Source organism: Schistocerca piceifrons, chromosome 7, assembly GCF_021461385.2.
Source record: "Schistocerca piceifrons isolate TAMUIC-IGC-003096 chromosome 7, iqSchPice1.1, whole genome shotgun sequence".
In the NCBI taxonomy this organism is placed as follows: domain Eukaryota; kingdom Metazoa; phylum Arthropoda; class Insecta; order Orthoptera; family Acrididae; genus Schistocerca; species Schistocerca piceifrons.
Window position 1 is genome coordinate 349,055,455 of NC_060144.1, and position 26,138 is coordinate 349,081,592.

A 26,138-nucleotide genomic window follows, 5' to 3' on the forward strand; every position below is an offset into this window, starting at 1 on the left:
AGTACCAGAAAGAGAAGTTATTCAAAGGAATACATGATTTCAATCTGCTTTCAGGTATCCGCGGTAGACCTGATCGCTGTGAGCTGCGGCGCTTTATTTATAGCACTACGTGTCGCGACGCCATCTGTTAGCAGGTTTTCGAACTACTCGTATTTCGGAACTTCTGTATAACCTTTGTACAAAATTCATAATGTTATCACAAAAATCAGCCCGCGTGTAGCACTTGCCCACTAATTTCGATATATAGGGTGTGTCAGAAGGAAAAGTAAATGCTTTGAGACGCGATAGTATTAGTGATTCTGAACAAAATATTTCATATTGACATACGCTTTATTGCGAATGGTTTCCGAGATAGAACACGTTTAATTTCACTTTTGTATGTTTATCTTTAATAACTCGACAACCGTTGAAAATGCGTCTCAATACACAAATCAAATTAAATTTACCACCAAAAAGATCCTATTCATTTTTTTTTCCTAGGACTAGCTGTTTGCGCGGAGAGATCGCGAGAATATTGAAATTCTCGCGCGACGCTCATGCGCTGTAGCTTAGGTACTTTTTGTAGGCCAGTTTGAGGTACTTTTTCGACTTGATAGACCACAAGAGTCCTGTACCAAAATGTTCGTCTCAACCTCCTATATATTACTGTGGTACGTAGTAAACAATGACAATGAATAATACAGAAAATAAATAAAAATGTACACCAAAAGTGTTCTATCTCGGAAACCATTCGGAATAGATCAGTAATGCTATCACACGTCAAAACACATGCCTTTCCTCCTGACTCGCCCTGTATTTCATCTTCGTACATCCGTATTAAAATTGGATGGTGGTGGGACGTTAGCTGGTATAATTTTTATTAAAAATGAAACTCCTTCAGCTGTACTTAAGATTTCATATTTAATTTTGAAATCAAGGATTCCTTCGCTGTTCTCTCTGTTACTCAACCGGGCAAGGGGACTTACAGTTTAATGTGGAACCCGAAGATGCTGTGGTGACTTCTCACATCGTAGTGAAGTGAATGCTAAATTAAAGGCAGACTGAAAATTTACGTGATCCATCCGGAATTCGATCCCGCGACGGCACGGATTCCACACACGCGGTTTATCGCTAGGTCACTAGATCCAAATCTCTCCACTGACTGTGTACCAGTCTTCATTCAACAGAACTGTAAAGTTTAAGCCAATAGACTGAAACGCACAGGAGCGATGGAACGTGCTATATCTGTTCCATCATCCGAAAAAACTGATAAAATCCAGTACTGTAAAACGTACGCTTTCGGTATAGGTTTTAATTCCTCTGCAGTCTTCGTTTAAATTGTTTCCTAGCCAACATTTCAAATGTTACATTTATAAATTGGGGCTCAAATGGTTCAAATGGCTCTAAGCACTATGGGACTTAACATCTGGGATCATCAGTCCCCTAGACTTAGAACTACTTAAACCTAACTAACCTAAGTATGATTAATCAATAATTCAAAAAGAGTCTTAATCGCATTTATTATTATTACTATTATTATTATTATTATTATTATTATTATTATTATTATTATTATTATACCGCCAACCGGTTTCAAACCGACGTAGGGGTCATCTTCTGGGCGTTTACACCAATGGTCGACTGCCGGTGGTGCCACTCCTGTCTACATGACAGTTTCCTCTTTTTGAATTATTGATTTCTCACCTCCCGCCTAACTGTCATAGTACTTTCAGTGGATTCTGATGCAGTTTGGATTCCTGTGTGATGGTTTGGAAAGATGTGTGCCTATTACACATAACGACCCTCTTCAACTGTCGGCGGTCTCTGTCAGTCAACAGACGAGATCGGCTTGTACGCTTTTGCGTTGTACGTGTACCATCACGTTTCCACTTCACTATCACATCGTAAATAGTAGACCTAAGGATGTTTAGGAGTGTGGAAATTCGCGCACGGACGTATGCCACAAGTGACACTCAATCACCCGATCACGTTCGAAGTTCGTGAGTTGTGCGGAGAGCCCCATTCTGCACTCTCACGATGTCTAATGACCACAGAGGTCGTTCATATGGAGTACCTGGCAGGAAGTGGCAGGAAAATGCGCCTAATATGAAAAACGTGTGTTGTTGGGAGTGCCCAGATACTTTTCATCACATAGTGTAACTCGTATTTCTTTAAGTGAACGAGGATTTGTCCATATTACAATATTGAACACGATCATTTCTCGGTTCAGTTATTATAACGAATCTGGCAGATCAAGGTAGCATACTAGTAATAGATCGCACAGTAACAATATAATATGCACTTTCTCCAGCTGAGACAACTGTGCACGATAGTAATATACTAGCGAGTCGAATTGGCACTGTGATGTGGTCTACTCCAGAATATGACGCACCGTTCTAAAACCGTCAGTCCAACTGTATGACTGACTAATTTACGTGAATATGACCTAAATGTGTTAAATTACCGTACCATTTCTACGTACTGAGACGCCCAGGGTAATGACAATCAATTTTTTTTTTTTCATTTGTGTGGTCATGGTAACAGAAGCTGCTGGATGAACCGCTTATCAATTCTGAGCCTGCAAGTGTTGAAATGAGTACATTCTTTTCTTTTCGCCGCGACACTCCGTCGTTTTATTCAGTTAAAACACATGACAGATGCGGGCGTTTTTCGTGTGTTTTTTGCTTTCAGTCAGTATTTCATGCATGTATACATGTTTCACAAGAAGTTTCACCTTCGGCACAATGCCGTAAATTAAAAAAAAAAAAGGAGGCAAAGTTAAAGTTCGTGTGGAACTTATAAGGAGACTACAAATTCTCTCGTAAGCTACAAACTGAAGAGACAATGCATCGAAACTTTAAGTGAATAAAATGCGATTTTTATTATAAAAAACGCATTATAGTTGTAGTACACACAGTTACTACTATGAATAAAGCATTGATATAAATAAGTGTGCATTATTAATTGCTATTTTGTGTATATTCTGACTGAATGTGAACAACGAAACACTACACAAAAAATGGTTCAAATGGCTCTGAGCACTATGGGACTCAACTGCTGTGGTCATAAGTCCCCTAGAACTTAGAACTACTTAAACCTAACTAACCTAAGGACATCACACACATCCATGCCCGAGGCAGGATTCGAACCTGCGACCGTAGCGGTCGCGCGGTTCCAGACTGTAACGCCTAGAACCGCTCGGCCACTCCGGCCGGCAAACACTACACAGCTAGGCTGACAGTCTACTACAGGAGGGCAATATTCTTCGGACGGTAAATATTACTGACCATTGGCAACTGCAGGGAGGACACAAGTGAAGCACTGTTTCCCGACACTTCGCATTAACCCTCACCGAAATTCATCTGAGGTGCATACTGTAATTTTACTTGTAAATTTTCCGCCTGTGAGAAGCTTTAAAATAGAAAAGGAAACATAAACCGGAGGTATGCAAACGTAAACTGGTGCTTTTACTTCAAAAATACCCCAGCACTGCTAAAGCACTGGTCGCAATGCGGCACTAGGTGCTGGAAGATCGTCTCTTAAAATCCCCGAACCAGTTCCGAAAGTACTGCATGACGCCCTCGTCCGAGGTGTCTTTTGCTTCTCAGAGTCTTCTTTCGTGTTCTTGCGTTATTTTTTTTGTGTGGTGTCCACCCTGCATGTTTCCGCTAGCCACTGTGTGGTTTTGACTAGGGTTCGAACAGATGACAACATGTCTCACCTCCTCCGGCCACTCGTGACTGAAACCCATTCCTTTTCTTGGCATAGTGCTGCAGATGTTCAAGAGAGAGAGAGAGAGTCTCTTTCGACATGTTTCCTGTGCTAGTTGAAGACTGTGAGGCACCTACTGGGTGCACTTTGTTAGAGGTGTTAATAACCGCTTCAGCTTTATTTAGACCTTTATTATTGGATCACTGTCGGTTTCGTGGCACTAAAAGGAGCATCTTCAGGTGAATATCTGTATAACAATAAAGCCAGAAGGAATAACAATCCTGAGATGTACACTGGTATGGTAGATTATTTTAAGATTTTAAAGTTTTTTTTAAAGTATTAAAAACTTTTACATGGGTATATGAAAATGTTAGTATTCACATGAGAAAAACATTAGAGCGGGAAACCCCGGAATCTTTTTATCCAGCATTCGTTGTCTGATACAACAAAAGAACCGCTAAGAGGCGATATGTCATGGAATAAAACAGCCGTATTCCAATATATTGGATAGGTCCTAAGCAAATCGTACTATAGTGATCCATTGGTAAGGAGAAAATAAATGAAAACTATTAAGACCTCATTCTGGGCCAGAATGAAGAACCCAAGAAGTGGTTGCCACAAAATGGAGGGATGTTCTACTTAGGCAGAACCGTCAAGTAAATAGCTATCGGCGGAAAAGCAGAACCTGAAAAGGGCACTTACCGCTTCTCCGATCTATAAGGAACCACTTACAGGGGACGCGGGGATTATACGAATGGTAAATGAGAACAACGAATATTATCTATATGATAGTGACAGCTGACATATTTTTAGTTAATAACGCCCGTAAGTTATGCTAAAGCCAGAGTGTAAAAGAGGATCATCATGTGCATATTACGGCAACGAAACAGATCTGCCGGCAGAGTCCATTGCATAAACCCTAAAACTTTATGATATTTTAAGTAGTTTAAAATTCCTCTCGACTGTTTTAGTCATGTGAGTACTAACATTCTGATACATCACGTAAATGTTTTTAACGTTCTTTTTTTTTAAAAAATCTTAAAATAGTGTACCATACCAGTGTATATCTCAGGATTGTTATTCCTTCTGGCTTTATTGCCGGCCGAGTGGTTCTAGGCGCTACAGTCTGACACCGCGCGACCGCTACGGTCGCAGGTTCGAATCTTGCCTCGGGCAGGGATGTGGTCCTTATGTTAGTTAGGTTTAAGTAGTTCTAAGTTCTAGGAGACTGATGACCTCAGAAGTTAAGTCCCATAGTGCTCAGAGCCATTTGATCCATTTGGCTTTATTGTTATACAGACACTCACTTGAAAATGTGGCTTTTACTGCCAGGAAACCGGCAGTGATTCAACAGTGAAACACTAAATACAGCTGAAGCGGTTATTAATACCTCAATATGACTACTCATAGCTGCGGTTGCCCCACCTACAAGGTTGTCGGTACTTTGCTAAAGTTCAGTCTCTCCTTAATGATGACGTGAACACTTCTGGCGATCAGTCCGACCTCTTCGGCAACAGCTGCTACTGGTGGCTCGACGGCCTTGAATAATGAAGGCATTCACCTGCTAGACAATAGTTTTAGTATCGCGATGTCGCGTTCCAGCTCGCGTGTCATCGGCCAAGGACATCCGTCTTTCCTTGAATCGCTCGTGCCACGCCATGACCCTATAACGGAAATGCATGTGCCTAACTTTTCTTCCGCCGTCAGGAAAAGCAGCTAACGTCTTTTCTCTTTTTCTTAATCTTCCATTTCGCTCTTTCCAACACAACTAATTGCTGGAGGACGGTCGATGCATCTGCGTGCTCGTTCTGTCTTCATGTGGATGGTGTCCGTGTCCGTCTAGAGGGGCTTTGGAAACAGCACCTCCTTCCGGAGACAATGACAGTATGAAACTTTCAGCGGTTTTCCTTTCACACCCTCTGGTTCGTTACTTTTTGGATGTACTTTACGGAAGTGAACTTTTGTAATTATCATCAGTCACTCCAGATGAAAGCCGGGATTTTTCCTTAACCATCGTCGCGACTATTGCTGCCTCATTTTCGGCCAGTTTCCTTTCAAGTTACAAGGAGTTTATTAGGTGCTTTCCTCAGAAACAGAAGAAACAAGATTTAATTTGAAAATCTCCGCGTTTTCTTTTTCTTTCTTTTTTTCGTGTTGGACGCTTCCACGTCTGGGGCCTTGTTTTCAGTTGCTGCATTGTTGTGTTACAGTAACATAATGTGTTAATAATAATCGATCTCAGGTTTACACTCTTGAGCAGTTGAACTACAGACACAAATCTATAATAGCATGTAGCAGTCTCTTTCGCCCTGAGAGAGGTGATGCGTCTTCATATGGCAAATTCCTTGCCACGGTTCGCGCGGCTGCCCCCGTCGGAGGTTCGAGTCCTCCCTCGGCCACGGCTGTGTGTCTTGTCCTTAGCGTAAGTTAGTTTAAGCTAGATTAAGTAATGTGTAAGACTAGGGACCGGTTACCTCAGCAGTTTCGTCCCACAGAACTTACCATAAAATATGGAAAGCATTAAGGAGCCCTCCTGATCAATGGGTGCACAACACCCATCTCCAGTCACGGAGACTGCCTAGAGCTGGCTCGCGTGATGGGGTCCAAATGGTCTTCAGGGGATAGTCAGAAGGTGAGGACCTACGCTGGTACTCACATGATCCTGGAGTGATCTTCAAACAGTTCTGCTATAATTCGAGAGGAAAGGTTGGTTAGTTTTACTAAAGATCTCGTGGGAGACGCTATAGGCCAAAACACCCATCCACTTCATCGGACAATAGTTTGTTGTATTGTTAGTCGCTGGGTGACAGTGGCAATTGTATCACGTGGTGCATTTCATTGATTGCATTTCGTTCTCTGTACTTCCTGAACGATATCTGATACGTTGTGTTATTGTTACACAGGCAGGATGTTTTGCAGATTCGAACCTTCGTCTTTCTCATTCACATAATGTGAGATCAATCGCAAAATGCAATGCAGTACATCAAAGCGCTATATCGATGAGTAACAATAAATAGCGTAATCAAGTAGAGGCGACGGTAAACTGCTTGGGGTCTAATTCAAAACTTACAATATAAACTATTGTTGAGCACGTTGAAGTGCCACATTAAATAATAAAACGAAGCTCTTATGTGGAAGAGTACTCCCTCCTTGTCTTTCGGAGCACTAGCATCATAAATGTGTGACAAACGCAATAAGTAGAGGTCAACAAAGACAAGAGAATAAATTCCTCACCCGCAAGTGTTTTGTCCGCATTCACATACATGGACATCAATATTTGATTAATCACATTAATCCGCTCGGCAGCCCTAGCTCTGACAGTAAACGTACGCCTGGTCTAAATTTACAGCCGCTGAAATCGGAACTCATTCCTTACACTCCACTGGTTAAGAACGCACAGGCCTGACACGACCACATTTTAATATCAGTTAGCCTGTCATATTCTTGATGTCTACCATAAGCTATAGTTTCATTTCGTGATTACTGAACGAGATTTTGTCACTTTTTCTCCGAAACTACTGGTATCATATTGGTAAGTTGAATGATGTCGATACCAGTTGTCGTCACTTACTGAAAACGTTTTCATTATAATTGGTTTATCAAATTAAGTTAATTCAACACAGTATTAGATTATGTTACGCTTCTTAATGTAACAAGCGTTACAATGTATACCTGTAATTATTTTTAAGAGAAATGTTGAGAAATGCTTTTTTTTGTACAATGCGGATTTATAAGTAAGTGAAGCTCCAACAGGAGTCAGAGCACGGAGTGAATATTCCAAACGAAGGATTGTTCTACGAATACCATTCATGCCAATTTGTGGCATTAGTGGTAGCTGTTAATGCCAAAAAAAAAAAAAAAACAGAAATGACTCAGATGTGAAGCATCTGCTAGTACGACGAAAACAGAATGTACATGTAATTTTGCGAAAAACTGTAAAAAGGGCCTGTTGCTATCTTAAACCTTTGCGGATATCAACAAAGTATCTACCCTCTTGAGGTCACTGTTGTTCTACATCTACAAAGATACTCCGCAAGCCACCGTACGTTGCGTGGCTGAGGGTACCCTGTCCCACTATCAGCCATTTGCTTTCCTGTTCCACTCTTAAATGGAGTGAGGGAAAAACGAATGTCTATATGCCTCCACATGGGCCCTAATTTCTCTTATTTATGTATGTTGGGCAGTAGATTCGTTCGGAAGCCAGCTTTAGATGCCGGTTATCTAAATTTTCACTGCAGTGTTTCTCGAAAGGGAACGTATTCTTGGTTCCTGGGATTCCCACCTGAATTCTCGAAGCATCTCCGTAACACGTGTTTTAGGACGTAACGGTAGCAAATCTAGCAGCCCAACTCTGAATTACTTCGTTGTCTTCCTCCAATCCGTTCTGGTACGGATCTCAAACACTCGAGCCGTACTCAAGAACAGGAGGCACCAGCTTGCTACATGCGGTCTCCTTTACCGGTGAACCTCTCTTTCCTAGAATTCTCCCAATAAACGGAAGTCGAGCATTCGCCTTCCCTACCACATTTTCCACACGCTCGTTCCACGTCATATCGCTTTGCAACATTATACCCACACATTAAAACGACTTGGCTGTGTCAAGCAGGACACTAGTGGTACTGTACCCGAACATTATAGGCTTCATCTTTCTACTCATCCGCAGTAACTCACATTTTTCCACATTTAGGGCTAGCTGTCATTCATTACACCAAATGCAAATTTGGTCTAAGCCGTCTTGTATCTTCCTACAGTCACTCAACTTCGACACCTTGGCGTACACCACGGCAGCATCAGCAAACAACCGTAGATTGCTGTCCACCCTGTCCGCCAAATAATTTTGCCATTTCTAGCGCGACATACCAGCATTCCATCTAGAATGGTTAATAATAGTTACTTAAAATAATAATATTTATTACTATCCATCGTTTGACCCTAAATAGATAAGTCATATCGTAATGTTAACATTATCGCTTAATTTTAACCACACAGCAATAGCTGTGGACATTCGCAGATATACATGCGGACGTCCCCTTCGATGTGGTCTTTTATCTACAAAGTATTCATTACTCCGCATGTCCACCAATATATCCGCGAATATCCACATGACCACATAGTTACAAGATGCCGTAGATCATTTGGCTACTCACACATGCGGGGTCTGCAGCGCAGAGAGTGCCCCACAGCGATCGGTTCGCTTGCAGAGGACCGCAGTTCTGCCAGCACTGCAACAGACGAAGCGAACAAAATTGAAATGCCGGCCATTTGCCACAAGGCAACGAAGCTTACTAGAGGTAGTGGGTTCGCGACGCCTGTAGCGACAGTCAACAATACACTGTGCTTTCTTTTCAGGGACGCTCACGTATCTCGCCTTTTCCACGCTGAGAAACACGAAATACTGAGGGTGACAATTATGTAAATTACACTTAGTTTAAAGCACAAAACACAGAAGCGTGCAGACGAGAGATAGTGACACTTCCAACCATTAAAACCAGCCACATTAAAGCATTTTACGTGTGAGTGGACGAAGCAGTCAAACAATTTATTTACAAAGGGAACCTCTGAAAGTGAGTGATTTCACTGCGGTGCTTTCTTGTTGCCGTACACACAGCAGTTTAAAGTGAGTTTAATTTTTGTAAAGGCATTTTCTTTGTGGTTATAAGATACGCCAAGTTTTTCTTTGTGTAAAAGCTTATGCAAATGGAAGAATGCTATTGAACTGAAACAGTATTATAATTGTGAAAAGCGAAAGGCTCAGATTTTTCTAGACCTTAAGTAATTCTGACAATCTGCCTTCTGGCGAGAAGACGCTAGATGCACAGTGAGTAGTCATTTTCGCCATTCTCAGTCAAATTTTTGTATGAAACAAGTTCCTGTCATTATTTTACGTATTTAAGTAATTGAAAACGAATCCGAATAATTATTAGTGCAAACATTTAAACAAATTAAAATGTTCGTTCTGACCTCTCATTCCACACAGAGGGATAAATTTCGCCTTGCTGTTGGAGTTCACATAAGGGTATACAAACTTGGACATAAAGACCTTCCTCTGCAACTGTAGCGGTATTCATTTCTTTGTTCTGACAGTACACATATACTGCTCTCTAAGTCAGCAAGATTAGTTAAGGAGTTTCTCCTTCGTCAGATTGGCCTGTCGCGTTTTAATTATGTCCACAAACGTAATTTAAAAACTGTCATCATGGACTAGTATCATATGTTCTGGGATGAATGTAGAGGCCGAAATAGGGTAATTTTCTAATTCACTTCAGAACAGCTACAATCTAGTTTTCCCCTCCGCATTACGTCATTTGGCATCCCAACCGTACTCAGGTCACTCGTCCACTCTCAAAATATCGCGCGGCGACTTGTTCGCAGAGTTAAATTGAATTAAAGAGAAGTTGTTTACTTTCCAGTCTTTACGCTGCAGCCGCCAAGCCGAAATTACACTTTTTTCCCAGCTCTGAAGAGGAAAATACTTTTTTTTCATTCGCACCTGAGTTGGTACGTAGTATTGTGAAGTTTTATTACAAGAAAAAAAGAGTTCAGCGCTTGAGTAGAAGAGCATATGGGTACCAGAAATTGGCATAGGCAGTCGAAGGAAACATTATGAAAAGTATGTGACCAAATTGTATCTGCTTAACGTGCTGCTTTACCTCCACACGTAATCAAACATCGAATTTGTCTGAACTGTAAGGTTAAGACGAAATACTACTGTTAGCTCTAGTTCATTTGCCATTGTCTTTCTTAGATTTTAGTTCAGAGCTCTGTTTCTTGAATGTGGTATAAGCATAGTAATCATAATAACAATATTAATATTATTTTCAACGATTATATCTTGGTTTCAGTTGTTACAATTTTATTTTGGAATTGAAATTTCGGCATTAAGCCATTTTAAAGCATCTACAAAACATAATACAACATAATCAGAACAATTTACAGTGGTGTTAACCGCAGGTACAACTCATTATGTAGGTTTTTTGACATTCATATACAGTACTTACAAGATTTTGAGATATATCTCCGCCTGTATATCAAAATCTTGTAAGCACAGTATATGAATATTAAAAAACTACAAAACTGGTTGTACCTGCAGTTAATCCTACTGTAAACTGTTCTGATTATGTTGTATTATGTTTTGTAGATGCTTGAAAGTGGCTTAATGCCGAAATTGCAATCGTAAAATAAAATTCTGAGAGCAAGATTATGTCTTTTAAGAAAATTACATAAGCTGTGGACCCATACGACAAGAAAATAATATTATTAATAATAACGGTATTAATAATAAGAATAATAATATAGATTCAAAGATAAGACTAAGGCAAAGTGAAAACTCAGGACTGGCGCAGAAAGACGTCTTGCAGCGTGGCCGAAAGTGTGTTAACGTACGCGAAACTAATGAACTAATTAATAAATGGACTGGAAAAGAAAGCGAAGCCTAGCTGAAGACGGTATATAGCGTCAAAGTGGATGTTAGAAGCTCCAAAACTGAATATTTTAAGCAAACAGCCAACAATCCTATATCAGTATTTCAAGTCTTGAATGAACAATGTTTTTGAGGCACTAAATGCAGAGTGCTTATGTTTCTCAAGTAACATTTTCATTAGTTCCCGGTTCGGCATATTTTTTGAAGGGGAAATACGGGACAGCGATTTTTGTAATGTCCAGAAGGTGCTACAAAATATAGGAATCCGACCCATAACTGATATTCAGCTTTTCCTCTTTCACGTCGATTGCGATACGTCGATCATCTTGAATCCTTCCCATGCGATTCCCACTTATTCACAGACAGGTAGAGTGCCACTTCGTTCTTCGTCATTCACACTTGTTTGACCACACTGGTCATGTCAGGGCAGCCTCTCCGCTGTCGTACATTTCCACAGACGCAGCACGGGTTATCGTAGAGTTATTCAAAGGTAGGAAACGAATTACCCTACAATACTACCATTTATCAAGGGACCGCTCAGATAGCCGCGCGCGTTAGCACGCTATTTCTGGGTTTCGGGGAGAGACGTCGATGAATGATCGAATCCACCTAGCGGATTAACGACGACGGTTGGAGTAGCGGCCAGCCTGGACATAGTTTCTAGTCGGTTTCCCACATCTGACTACTTGAATACCGTACTGATACCCACTTCTCGCCTCTGTAACGTGATCTCCGAACATTTACAAAACGTTCGCACATTCCCACATGGCAGAACACAATAGGAGTTGGATGAAGATATAGAAACGTCGCGAGAAATGCGTGCTTGAACATCAGTGCTGATGCTAGCCAAGATCGCATTTTGCGCTGTAGTATTTGACCACGAACACCACTTGAACAAAACGGTGCAGGTCTCAGTCGTGGCCAGAACAGTGTCCTGTGTAGTTGTGTGTGCATTAGATCGGACGTGGGCATGTTGTTTCTGCTAGTGTGATCGGTGCTTCCATGTCCAAAGTAACCAAAGTGTTTGGTGCTTCGAGAGACACCGTATCGAAGATTTATATCGCATGCAGAGAAAGTGGGAAAGCTTTATCCGCTACGTCACAATGCAGACAAAAGTATGTGTTGATTCATCGTCTCAAGCGGTCACTGGAGAGGACTGTGACAAGAAGTAGGAGGATGATAGCTGCAAAAGTCACTGTAGGACTGAAAGTCGCAGCCTCAGAAGCTGTCAGCACCAAAAGAACACGAACGGAGTTCCTTAAGCAGGAAAGTACAGAGCGAACTGGAATTAGAAACCCATTCACCACTGATACAAATATCAGTACGAGGAAAACGTGGTGCTGAAGTAGTAAGATCTGGACTATGGAGTAATAGAGGAAGTCATTTTGTCGGATGATTTTTATTTAACGCTGTTTCCAACTTCTGGCCAAGTTTAGGTGGTATGGAGATGGAAATGAGCGTTTGGCGTCATTGGCCGGGAGGCCCCTTGCGGGGCAGGTCCGGCCACATTGGTGCAGGTCTTATTACACTGGACGCCACATTGGGCGACCTACGCGGATTAGGGATGAAATAATGATGAAGACAACACAACACCCAGTCCCTGAGCGGAGAAAATGTCCGACCCAGCCGGGTCGCGAGCCCGGGCCCGTAGGACGGCAATCCGTCACGCTGAACACTTAGCTATCGGGGCGGACAGTTTAGATGGTGAGCGTTCGGCAGTAATTTGGGTATCCATATCGTATTATTCCATGGGCCCAGTCGTTTCTCTGCAAAGTAGCGATACTATCAAGGGTTATGAGACCATTCTGGACCATCAGCCTCTACACATGCTACAATGTTTGTTCCCCAATAGTGATGTCGCATTTCGAGACGACAGGCCTCCTTGTTCACGCAGCTTGCATCGTTTTATGAACGCGGGGATGACTTGTCGCACATCCCGTGGCTACCACTGTCACCAGAACTCAGTATTATTTAGCCTTTGTGGCCGTCTTTGGCGTGAAGGGTGCTATCGAACTCCATCGTCGTTACTTGAACTTGCCATTATTTTGCATGAAGAATGGTATACCTTGAGGTTCCTTCAGCACTTGTATTTATCCATCCCGGAACGTTTGGAACGTTTTTTGAATGGCAAAGCGTTTACTAGACCGTATTACGCATGGTAATGTGTAGTGATTATGGTGTTTCCAAACTTTTGTCCAACGCCTGTATGTCCCGAAGGGGGAGCAGCCTCTAGGATCGATGGCGACAGGGAGTGCATTCCGTCACCCTCTATTACGAACACATCCTGATTCAATAATTAACATGCCGGCCCTGTGAAGACACGGTACGGAGGGCAGGAAAAAGAAGAAAAAGACTCCAATCTAACAAGGAATCGCGCCATTTATGCACTAGCCGCGTGCTACGGTACTGTGTCGTGGGGCTTTCAATGTGTTTCGAGACTGCAGACATGTACTCGCTAACAAAAAAAAAGTTAATTACTTAATCTAATTTCCTCGCAGCGATAGTGAAAATTTTATGATTACCAGTTGTACTAGTGTAGGATCCTGTCCCATCTACATTATTTTGACTCCAAACAATGTATCGAATACTGATCAGCTTACGAAGAAATTAAGAGTTCATGTTCTAGTAATGGGTAAACGGCAAACAGGATAGATGAAAAGGGGGGCAGGCTAGCGCTGTCCACGTTAGGCCACTGCTGCTGCACCAAAGCCACAGCGACACTCATTTAGCAGAGGAACGCGCGTCCTGGTGTGCCTTTTGACATGCAGCGGGCACGGAGTCTATTTTAAGCGATTACGAGGGAGGCCGAGGCGGAGCGAGCAGATTTCTGTCGCTGGCCGTCAATTACTGCGGCGCGCGACGCGGCCAGCTACCCGTCTGCAACTGCCGCCAGCGCCACACGGCTCACTTTACGTGATGAATGGAGACACCGGAGACACACCAGCCCATTTGGATAAGGATGGTGTAGAAAGGCAACCGTGATCTTTTAAAGGAACCTTCCTGTGTTCGAGAATAGTTCGGTACAGAAACGAAACTGTTAAATCCGGTTTAATTCGTCACTTCTCCCCAACAACAGAAACACCCGCCACCTCTAAAATTGGTGGAATGAGAAATATCCTCCGACAAGCACTTTACAATGGTCTGAAGAGTACAGATGTAGATGACAGATGTAGATGAAGATTAAGAACGACGTGTTAAGTAGATGAAATGGTGAGGTGAGACGAAAAATACGAGTATTCACGGTGAAATTGTACTGTGAGAGCGGTCGATATGATTTGTAGGAGTGCAGAACTAACAATCGGCGCTCCTGATTTTGCAAAGTTCACATGTGGATAGTTTCTTTAACAGGTAACTCTACCTCTTTCTTGCAAAATGTATGGTATATTATGTATTAATATGCTATCTTCAATGCAAAATGTCAATCTAGATCGTCGGACGGGCATACTATCTGCAATATTCTCAATGCGAGTCCAGTACTGCCCCTGTCGGTATGGAGGGCAGACTATTTTAGGATATGTGCAGGAGCAACACAGGTTAGGTTAAGTCTAGTGGGATACTTTCTTCAAGGCGAATCTCTAATGGTTGGGTATAACGTAGACTTTGATATTTAAGACCATAATGTTTATGGGCAATTCATTGCTCACACAAGTTCTCATTTTTTATTCATGCCACATTTTTGTCCTGATTTGTCTATGGCGTGTTAGCGAAAATTTTCTGCAGTGAACAGGAAATTTCTCCTTTATTTAAGTCAGTAGCGGGCTGGTTGGTACCTATAAAGGAAGAGGGGCGTAGATGTAAACGAATTAATTTTTTTCCTTCCTGGGTGCTGCTTCAAATGGCTCTAAGCACTATTGGACTTAACATCTGAGGTCATCAGTCCCCTAGACTTAGAACTACTTAAACCTAACTACCCTAAGGATATCACACACATCCATGCCCGAAGCAGGATTCGAACCAGCGACAGTAGCGCCGGACTGAAGCGCCTAGAACCGCTCGACCACAGGAGCCCGCTGTGCCGCTTCGCATATCACGTTAGAGGGAGTGATGCTGGCAGGGCAGTCCACCTTTTCAGCCAGTGTTGGTCTCCAACATCTTGTGATGATGCAGAATGATTCACTGAGTGTTAGGCCTACTTGTTTGGGATTGCTGAAGTTATACCACAAAGGACATACGTACTTCACAACTAATAACAACAAGTTCTTCTGCACTGTACGCACCAGATATTTTCTGCATTACGTTGTTTCTTGCAACCAAGTCATGCTTCATGTTCAAGCAGTATTTCCTTTAAGTTAATACTCGGTCTATTGTCACATCATGATATTTTGTGGTTACACATTGCTCTGGCGGTATAACATCCTCACATGTTCCATACTACTACCTCTGTTACGCATGCCTCCCATCCATTGCAATAGTCTTCGGTGTAGTACACAATGCAGCAGGACTAGGAGCCACATGAGCTTCAATGATTGTTCGCAGAGAGTGCCTGCAGCAGCTGGACTACTTTGCCACGCTCATGGCGGGAGGCAACTGTGACGTCATCTCGCCTAGAGGACCAACGTGCAACGAATACGTTATCTCCAACTACGGCAGCCAATATTTCTAGTCGATGTAGCGATGCGCGTAGCAGTGTAACTCGCGGCCCAAGTCTACAGTTAAGAGCCTGTGGTCCACATGCAACAGTTGTTAGTCGTCATCGAGCTCAGTCTACAATGAGCAATCAGTTGTATTCAACATAGCCTTTCAGCAGAGTTTGCCTGGACTTAGCAGCTGCAGTACTGGAACACGTTGTTAATGTTGACAGCCAATACAGCAGGAAGGAGGCTGTAGACTTCTCTGGAAAATGCTTATTACTACAGGTGACTGTCAGCTATGGAATAAATTTTTCAGCCTGTTCAAAATGAATGTATAACTAGAGTTACAAGAAATAAGTGCTCTCGCACCTACACTAACGTATTTTGTGTAGCGGTTACAGAACACTGGCACAGTCGTTTGCAATACGAATACTTCCAAGGTATGATCAATAACGTAGAGTATCTGACACCTGTAAATACTTCAGATGAAAAATACAGGTTTACGTTTTTCAGGGGTTAGGTTGGAATTGGTTTCGCTATTGGTAGTAGCTTCTGATGGTTTCTTCTTGATGGTGTTAACTTTACTTGCTTGGACTGCAATGGAACATTCATAAGTGTATATAAAACTTTGAGTGCCTTCCGGGAGTGGCTGGTTATTGGCACATGTATAGAAAAGCTATGCAGTAAGCTGCCCTGCAATAAGCCGTTCTTCTCGGTACTCCACTGGATTATTTGCCTTCGAAAATCGTCAAAGAATCTTCTGTGCCGGAGCAGATATTCGATCACTTCACTCTTGCTGCCACACTTCTTTTCAGTTCAGATAGTCTTCTTTTGCACATATGCGCTAGAGAGGTTTGAGATTTTCGTGAATATACGTGGAGTAGTTCAGCATTAACTTCAAGTTCCACGGAGTAAAAAGTGGAACCTGTGCTGACTTGTGATGCCTAACTACTTTCCTCTACGTTATCTGCGGTTTTTTGTGCCTTCGCCGGCCGGAGTGGCCGAGCGGTTAAAGGCGCTACAGTCTGGAACCGCACGACCACTACGGTCGCAGGTTCGAATCCTGCCTCGGGCATGGATGTGTGTGCTGTCCTTAGGTTAGTTAGGTTTAAGTAGTTCTAAGTTCTAGGGGACTTATGACCACAGCAGTTGAGTCCCATAGTGCTCAGAGCCATTTGAATCATTTTTGTGCCTTCAGGAATGCTCTATCTGGTATGAAAAAAATCACGATTTTTGGCCCCTTTCATAATTTTACATTCTCTCTCTTAATGCTATTGTGCATGGGTATATATATATATATATATATATATATATATATATATATATATATATATATATACTTTCCCCATTCCTCGCCACGGCGCTTCAACGATTAATAAAAGTGTTCGGCAGATAAGAGTCAAAAAGCACCAAAGCAATACTAGCTCGTGTAAATACTAAGCAACTGATAAGAGCCTCGGGTTTGATAATAGTTCGCTGAACTTAGGCGTGCAAATGATCGGCACTGAACTCCCCTACCACAACCGCAAAACGGCATTTGGCAAAGACTGCCGGAGTCATAAGGTTGACCTAGTTGGGGTCGATGTATGGTTCATCCGATGAATTGCTCTGAAAGTCTTTTCACAGATTACAGACGTTAGATTCGGACGTCATAATATGTATATCCTTATCATGTTGCTCACTAGCTGTGAAAGCTATTTACAGCCACAACCTACAACGCCATGAATGCTTAGCTGAATGAGCCCGTGGACTATATATACTCGTTACAGCGACCGACATTTGCTGTTTTACACTGTGACGCATTAGGAACGTGACCCCTTCTCGACAGCGGTCTGCTATTTCTTCAGCCACGGGTGTATCACATCATCGAGCGCTTTTCGGATGAAGATGATATATAAATAAAATACCCAGCCATCTGCGTACCGTTTACCGCATAAAAGAGAAGATAGTCTTTTGGCTGTTGATACGCAAACACGCACATCGTTGTGGCAGAGATACATTTACAGGTGAACCACGCACTAACCTCTACAGCAACATCATATGTACTTATGCTTCAATAGCAAATTCTGAATCCATGTAAAATAAGTAGCGGTCAATTAAACAAACATTATATATAGATCTATCTCCTTTAGACCCAACTGAAACGCACAGACCAACAAATGGCATAATTATACATGTTTATAAACTTCTAATAAAGGGAGTAATTTACCTTCGCTGTATTAACATACGATGTTTATGCTTGTGTTTGGTGTTTGGGCTTTGAAGAACAAACAAATTCTACACTTGTACCTTTGTTACAAATGGAAGTCAGCCAACGAACACCTTTTGCTGTTGTAGATCGGTCACAAACGGAGTTTCCAATAGGAGGAATCGAATTTCACCATTACAAACACTGTAAAGCACTGTAAATTTTGGTTTAAAATGGCTGCAAACTAGAATGTCTAGTAGATGTTAAGTTTTGCAAATATTTGCAATATTTCACGAGTGTTTAATACGGTGTACCTTAAGTTATTTTAAATTTTAACAAGAGGAATCGATTCCTCTTATTTTAAAATACTCCAACTCATATAAAACTCAAAATCGGAAACTTAATAGATGTTCGGTTTTGCAGAAACGCCCCACATAAGTAGGTGCCTGAATTTGTACTTAAGCATTAGATGCGTGGAGGCAGACATATACGAAGCAGTTCAAGAATTTTATTGAAGTACGTAGAGGAATACAAGCTCAGTGAAGTATAAAATGTGAAACATACATTATTGTTAAGACTTCTACCTTTCTTTTCAAAATATCTACTTTCCTAACGTTGCTTTTGGTGAACTTTTGCCTGTAACTTACTTTTTCTGATATTATCTTGGTCTTTCCACGTAAAAATCTCCCGCACGCAGTATAATTTCATTTATGGAATAGAGGAAATTAATACATTACATTTGTTAGGAGTAGTGCTTCCTCAATCATCATTTCTTGTAGCATTCACTTTATTTTCATGTTTAAACACGTCGTTTAAAACTAATCGATCCTAAGCAGCAGTACAGTCGGCTGGAAAGATTGGTACGAGATATTTGACAATAACTGCAAAGCGCCGTTCCAACATATCAAAGATGAAAAAGAACGTGAACGAGATTCTATACAAAGCGCCTTGATCGTTGGTGTTTTTTGGGGTTGTACGACGAACTCAGAGAGCGTGCTGACAGTATAAGCAAGATAAAAGGAGAATTACTGAAGCTATGGAGAAAGCTGACTTCCTTTTTCTTCCTATATAGCAAATTTATACAAAGGTTAACAAACTCATAAAAGCATTCGAAAATAATAGATAGCGGAGGAACGAAGGGTCTCAAAAAAAAAAAAAAAATCTTTCTCACATTTTCGATATTAGAAAACCGGGTATAACTAACATTGCATTGAAGCCAAAGAACTTGAAACGAATTGAAAGAGAAAGCCGAGTGGGCTACATTACTGAGTAAGTTGCTACTATGAAAAGTGGCTACTATGAAAACGATCCATCCTGCAAAACGAAACTCATCATCTCAGTTAACGATCCAAGTGCAAGAGTTCAGCAATAATAGTACTGAAGGCGACAACGGTAGCTGCAGCAGCACTTATGGTGCTATTGCTGAAAACTGTCCTACTATGAAAACTAAAGCATCAGCCTACAAAAATACAGCCACTTTGGTGTCAGAAGTGTCCCAATCAACAAGAAAAGCATCAAAAGATTTTCAAAACGTTGATAAAGACGGAATAAACGTACGTACAATACCGCAATCGTGGATTTGGCGTCGGGTGATCCAGAACCGGCTCAAAGAACTTATTGGTCAAGAAGAGGTCTGCTTGCTTTTTGATGGGAAGAGAACTAATAGAGAATATCAGATGGTGTGTATGAGGAATACCGCAAGAACTCTTCGGAATTTTAGCTTGTGGAAACTAGACAGCTGAGAATATGTTTACCAGACTGCAGTCCTCTTGGATGCGTGGAGGAGTGTCAAAATGATTATTTCGGACACAACAACAGTCAATATGGGGCACAAAAGTGGTGTAGACTCCAGACACAGTTCAGACAAGAATTTCTACAAGAGCCCCAGTTTATAGGGTTCCACCTGCTTCTACGGTACTTGATGGATTACTTGTTCCCGCAAAAACACGGTATCAAGTACCAGTTCACTGGAAATGTTTTGGTAGTATATCGAGACTTACAAAAAAGCTGTTTTGGTTCAGAAAAGACTTCGACACACGAAAACCCAGGATGGAGAGATGATTTTCCAACTCTTTGAAGGATATAATTTCTATCAGGAGGAGAAAAAGTTGCCTCTAAGCAAATAGCAGCAGCCACTTTCCCTTCGCAGAGCCAGGTGGAATTCACGGCCAATCTCTGCAGTGTTTGCTCATTTTGTACTTCCGAGACGGAGATATCAGCTCAAAGCTACTTGTCACTTCAACCCAACTGCATGGACAAAGGCCTGGCTCTCAAATAAGCGTTATTTAGAGGACACACACAATGAGCTGCATGCTTCTGTATCCAAACTGAAGTGCCCCAAGGCTTTAAAAGCTTTTCCCACTCTCTGGCAAAATGAGCGACCCGTGCTTGAAGCGCCTCTCTCAGATATGTTGGCCAAGCGAGCTGCAAAGCTGATGGAAGAACTTCTCATCATTTGTAATAGTGGCAAATATCTTAACGGCAAGGACATAAACGCTTATTCACAAATTAAAGGTCTTCTTGTAATTTATTGTATGTCATATTACATTTGCAAATGAAAGCCGTGGAAATATGTTTTAGATACTCCCTTTTGACACAACGTACGTTAGGTGACGAAGTTCTTTCGCAATTTAAAAATAGGGATGACGTTTTGTATGATGTGAGACAAAAGGTCATAGTTTGCAACCTCAGGCCGTGAAATCTGGAAAAAGTCGTAACCATAATATACATGCAATCTGTCACTAAACTGCTTCATATGACCTGGTATATAGCTTGTTAAACTGGCGATTGCGAAAGAGTGGGAACTGGTCTTGATTATTTGGCTGTTACATCACAAACCTCTAAAATAACAGTGAGACATCAGCCTAGTAACTATAAGTACCATGAAAATAAGCAATGAGAACAGTCAGGTCACTCGTGTACTTTTAGCTTTAATCAGCATGAAGCTTGTGTTTATTCACTCAGTCCCGAGCTTGCTGTAAGAATCTAACGAATTTGTAGTCATTCTGACGAATTCAATTGAACCTTCGAGTGCTTCGGAAATTTTCTACTAGTCATATTTCTTTTTCTTAGGTACTTGTGAAGATATGTATTGCCTGAAACGCGTCAAAGTCATTGGTTTATCAACTGGAGGGGTTCTTACTTAGTAAACAATATAGGAATTGTGGAGATCTATATCTACATCATGCTCCGCAAGCCACCTAATGGTGGGTGGCGGGGGGTAGTTTCGGTACCACTATCTGATCCCTCCAACCCTGTTTCACTCGCGAATAGTCCAGGGAAAGAATAATGGTCGGTAAGCATCTGTATTGCCTATAATTTCTCGAATTTTCTTCTCGTGGTCAATACGCGAGATGTATGTGGGGGGAAGTAATACGTTATCCGACTCCTGAGAAGTGCTGTCCTGAAATTTGAATAGTAAATCTCTCCGTGATGCACAACGTGATGCACTCTTGTAACGTCTGCCAGTGGAGTTGGTTTAGCATCTCCGTAACGCGCTTTCGCCAGCTAAACGATCGCGTAACGAAACGCGCTGCTCTTCTGTCAGTCCTATCTGATAGGAATCAAAGATAGATGAACAATACTCAAGAATCGGGCGAACATGAGCCTAATAAGATCTCCTTCGTGGAGGAGTTACATTTCCTTAAGATTCTTCAAATGAATCTCAGTCTGGTATCTCCTTTTCCCACTATCTGTTTTATGTGCTCATTCCACTTAAGGTCGCACTGGATAATTATGCCTAGATATTTTACGGTAGACGCTGTCTCCAGCTGTTTTTCATCAATAGTGTAGCTGCACGGTAATAGATTTCTTTTCCTATGTATGCGCGGTATGTTACATTTATTTACGTTCAGGGGCAACTGCCAGAGCGTTGCTACTTTGATATAGACAACTGCATCATCTGCGAATAGCCTTAAAGAACATCCAACGTTTTCTACTAGATCTTTTATAAAGGGTGTTACAAAAAGGTACGGCCAAACTTTCAGGAAACATTCCTCGCACACAAATAAAGAAAAGATGTTATGTGGACATGTGTCCGGAAACGCTTAATTCCCATGTTAGAGCTGATTTTAGTTTCGTCGTCCACCTACGCTCAATGGAGCACCTTATCATGATTTCATACGGGATACTCTACCTGTGCTGCTAGATCATGTGCCTTTACAAGTACGACACAACATGTGGTTCATGCACGATGGAGCTCCTGCACATTTCAGTCGAAGTGTTCGTACGCTTCTCAACAACAGATTCGGTGACCGATGGATTGGTAGAGGCGGACCAATTCCATGGCCTCCACGCTCTCCTGACCTCAACCCTCTTTCATTTATGGGGGCATTTAAAAGCTCTTGTCTACGCAACCCCGGTACCAAATGTAGAGACACTTCATGCTCGTATTGTGGACGGCTGTGATACAATACGCCATTCTCCAGGGCTGCATCAGCGCATCAAGGATTTCATGTGACGGAGGGTGAATGCATGTATCCTCGCTAACGGAGGACATTTCCTGTAACAAAGTGTTTGAAGTCACGCTGGTACGTTCTGTTGCTGTGTGTTTCCATTCCATGATTAATGTGATTTGAAGAGAAGGAATAAAATGAGCTCTAACATGGAATGTAAGCGTTTCCGGACACATGTCCACATAACATATTTTCTTTCTTTGTGTGTGAGGAATGTTTCCTGAAAGTTTGGCCGTACCATTTTGTAACACCCTGTATATATTGTAAACGGCAGCGGTCCTATCACACTTCCCTATGGTACTCCGGGTATTACCTTTATATCTGTCGATTTTGTTCCGTTAAGAGCGATGTGTTGAGTTCTGTGTGCAAGAAAGTGTTGAATAGAATCGTAGGTCTGATCCGATACTCCGTAAACTCGTATATATATTGTTTTCATTAAACGGAGATGCGGGACGGTGTCAAGTGCCTTACTGAAATCAAGAAACACGACATCAAACTGAGCGCCGTTGTCCACTGCGCTGTGGATCTCATGGAGGAACAGAGCGAGCTGAGTTTCGCAGGATCTCTGTTTGAGAAATCCATGTTGATTTTTGCAGAGCTGATGTTCATTTTCCAAAAGCGTCGTAATTCTTGGGCATAAAACATGTTGCACAATTCTACAATAGATTGACGTCAACGGTATAAGTCTGTAATTGTGTGGATCTGTCTCACGGCCTTTCTTAAAAACATGAATGACCTGCGCTTTTTTCCAGTGGTTAGGTACCTTCCGTTGCTCAAGCGATCTGCGGTAAATTACTGCTAGAAGGGGAGCAAGTTTTTTCGCACAACCTTTATAGGTTAGATACAGGCTCCAATGTAGATGCCATGTTCCTTGACTTCCGGTAGGCTTTCGATACAGTTCCGCAGTGTCGCCTGATAAACAAAGTAAGAGCCTACGAAATATCAGACCAGCTATGTGGCTGGATTGAAGAGTTTTTAACAAACAGAAAACAGCATGTTGTTCTCAATGGAGAGACGTCTACAGACGTTAAAGTAACCTCTGGCGTGCCACAGGGGAGTGTTATGGGACCATTGCTTTTCACAATATATATAAATGACCTAGTAGGTAGCGTCGGAAGTTTCACGCAGCTTTCCGCGGATGATGCTGTAGTATACAGAGAAGTTTCAGCATTAGAAAATTGTAATGAAATGCAGGAAGATCTGCAGCGGCAAGGCACTTGGTGCAAGGAGTGGCAACTGACCCTTAACATAGACAATTGTAATGTATTTCGAATACATAGAAAGACGGATCCTTTATTGTATGATTATACGATAGCGGAACAAACACTGGTAGCAGTTACTTCTGTGAAATATCTGGGAGTATGCGTACGGAACGATTTGAAGTGGAATGATCATATAAAATTAATTGTTGGTAAGGCGGCTGCCAGGTTGAGATTCATTGGGAGAGTCCTTGGAAAATGTAGTCCATCAACAAAGGAGGTGGCTTATAAAACACTCGTTCGACCTATACTTGAGTATTGCTCAACAGTGTGGGATCCGTACCAGGACGGGTTGACAGAGGAGATAGAGAAGATCCAAAGAAGAGTGACGCGTCTCGTCACAGGGTTATTTAGTAAGCGTGATAGCCACACGGAGATGTTTAGCAAACTCAAGTGACAGACTCTGCAAGTGAGGCGCTCTGCATCGCGGTGTAGCTTGCTGTCCAGGTTTCGAGAGGGTACGTTTCTGGATGAGATATCGAATACATTGCTTCCCCCTACTTATACCCCCCCCCCCCCCCCCCCCCGAGGAGATCGCGCATGTGAAATTAGAGAGCTTCGAGCGCGCACGGAGATTTTCCGGCAGTCGTTCTTTCTGCGAGCCACACGCGACTGGAACAGGAAAGGGAAGTAATGACAGTGGCAAGTAAAGTGCCCTCCGCCACACACCGTTGGGTGGCTTGCGGAGTATAAATGTAGATGTACACGACTTTCCGCTACTAAGCAATTGTAGCTGCTTTTCAATTTCGCGATCGGTTAACTCAATATTTGCCATTTCGACGTTCGTACGACGATTCTCCTATTAATAACAGCGACCAGCGCTATTACTGGACAGGTCAGGTACGGTGTCCATTAGTTTTTTTTTTTTTTTACATCGGAAGTTCATTAAGAACCCAAAACGACTGTGACGTAATAAACAGACATGTAACGAAGCAAGGTGTGTCTACGTGGTATTCGTAGAATTCTTCCGGAGAAGGCCACCGCCAACGCCACCATCGCTGTCCGCTCTTTTGTTCACATACTACACAGATGTAGGCGAAGCCACCATTTGAGCTTCCAGGATGGAGAAAGCTGGATATGAAAAGGCGTAAACCAGCAACCCTCTTCTTTGACCCCTCGGCGGGGACGCGACGGAACCGGACTCATCGTAATGCTGCACACGTTGAGTGGAGAAGACAGACAGAGGAAGGAGTGCATTGTGGCGCAGTGCCCTCCCCTGTAGTTTGGCACGCTGCGCCGACGGACGCCCGCAGCTCCGGATCCAGCCCTGGCGCGCCCCCTGGGAAAGAGACTGTGTGCCAGGAGGACGGCTGATCAAGGCCAGACCCGCGCCGCGGCGCGGCTCCCCCAAGGCGGCGGGCGGCTTTGTAGCGCGAGGAGCTGACCCCGCCCGCTAAATCCCGCACAACCTGAGGAGAGAGGCGGGACGCCGTCGTTAGGCGCTTACGGCAAACACACGCCGCGAAACAGATGAAAGCCGGCCCTTTGAGGCGAGGCGTTCGGGGAAATCTGCTGTGAAATTCGATCGCGGCGCTTAGGGCCGGCGGGGGGTCGGCAGCTGCTGTACTGCCGCTGGTGCAGGACAAAAGTAAACGGGCGCTGCAGCCCCCCATCCGAAAAAAAAAAGTTAGAAAAAGAGCTAGGGAACCAACGGGTGCGCCGAGCTGCCTCAATATGATGAGGGTCTGTTCACCAAGAACTCTAGATAACTCTCGGTTTGGGAGATCGTGAGAGGGCAGTATTCCAGAGCAGTATTCAAATGAAGGCAGATGCTGACAGGTGTGAATATTATCGATCTACCCTTTTAAGGGGAGTTGGGCGCTAAATAGGCTCAAAGATTCCAAATTTTTTGTTTTTTTTCTGTCCAGTTTCTTGACGACTATTTTCCGATATACTGGCAGTTTTACAATACGTTGCACATCAGCTGCGCGGCCATTACCGTGTTACTGTAAGTTTTCAGGCATATGATTTCGTGATGCCTCCATGAGATGTTGGCATCTTTCATTTATATTTCAGCGGTTTCCCAGCCTGTAACAAAAGATGATACAATTCAAAGCCGTTTGTCGATACGTGTTTATTAGCACACATTAACTGCTACTGTAATTTTCATAGTATTTCCAAGCAAAATGAGTAAATGTTGGTTTGTTTGTGAAAATGCCCCAGGAGCAAGACAAAGCTGTGAAAAAAATTTTAATGGACCAAGTGGAGGTGACTGCAGCACGAAAAACTTTTCAGCGCTCCGTCAAAGCTAGCGCGTCGTATCTCGGCCATTTTGCCACCAACGTCTTTGCACAGATTATTGTCGGTCAGTCATAACAAAGAGTTGCAATGCTTTAGAAAGTATGGGAAGACCTGTATGAGCAATTTTTTTCCGATAGGTTATCAACTGATGAAGACCCACAACACAGTCTTTGTCCAAGCGGTCCTGAAAGATGGCATTATGTTGCGGCGAAAGTTATGAGCATAAACACTCGTTGTTATCACTAGCAGTTCTGAACACAATGAAACCTGTGTCTGAGTGACCTTGCTAATAATGGTCTGCTGAAGAAGTGCTTA

The 26,138-nt window shown here is 42.6% G+C and overlaps 1 protein-coding gene across 1 annotated transcript in view; it reads right to left on the reverse strand.

Moving 5' to 3' along the window:
* The window catches only part of LOC124804728, a 150,423-nt gene that overhangs the window by 56,962 nt on the left and 67,323 nt on the right, over positions 1-26,138 (reverse strand). Inside the window, exon 2 of the mRNA XM_047265021.1 lies at positions 8,838-8,912. Coding sequence (XP_047120977.1) covers positions 8,838-8,912 — 75 coding nt within the window. The remainder of the gene's footprint in view (positions 1-8,837; positions 8,913-26,138) is intronic.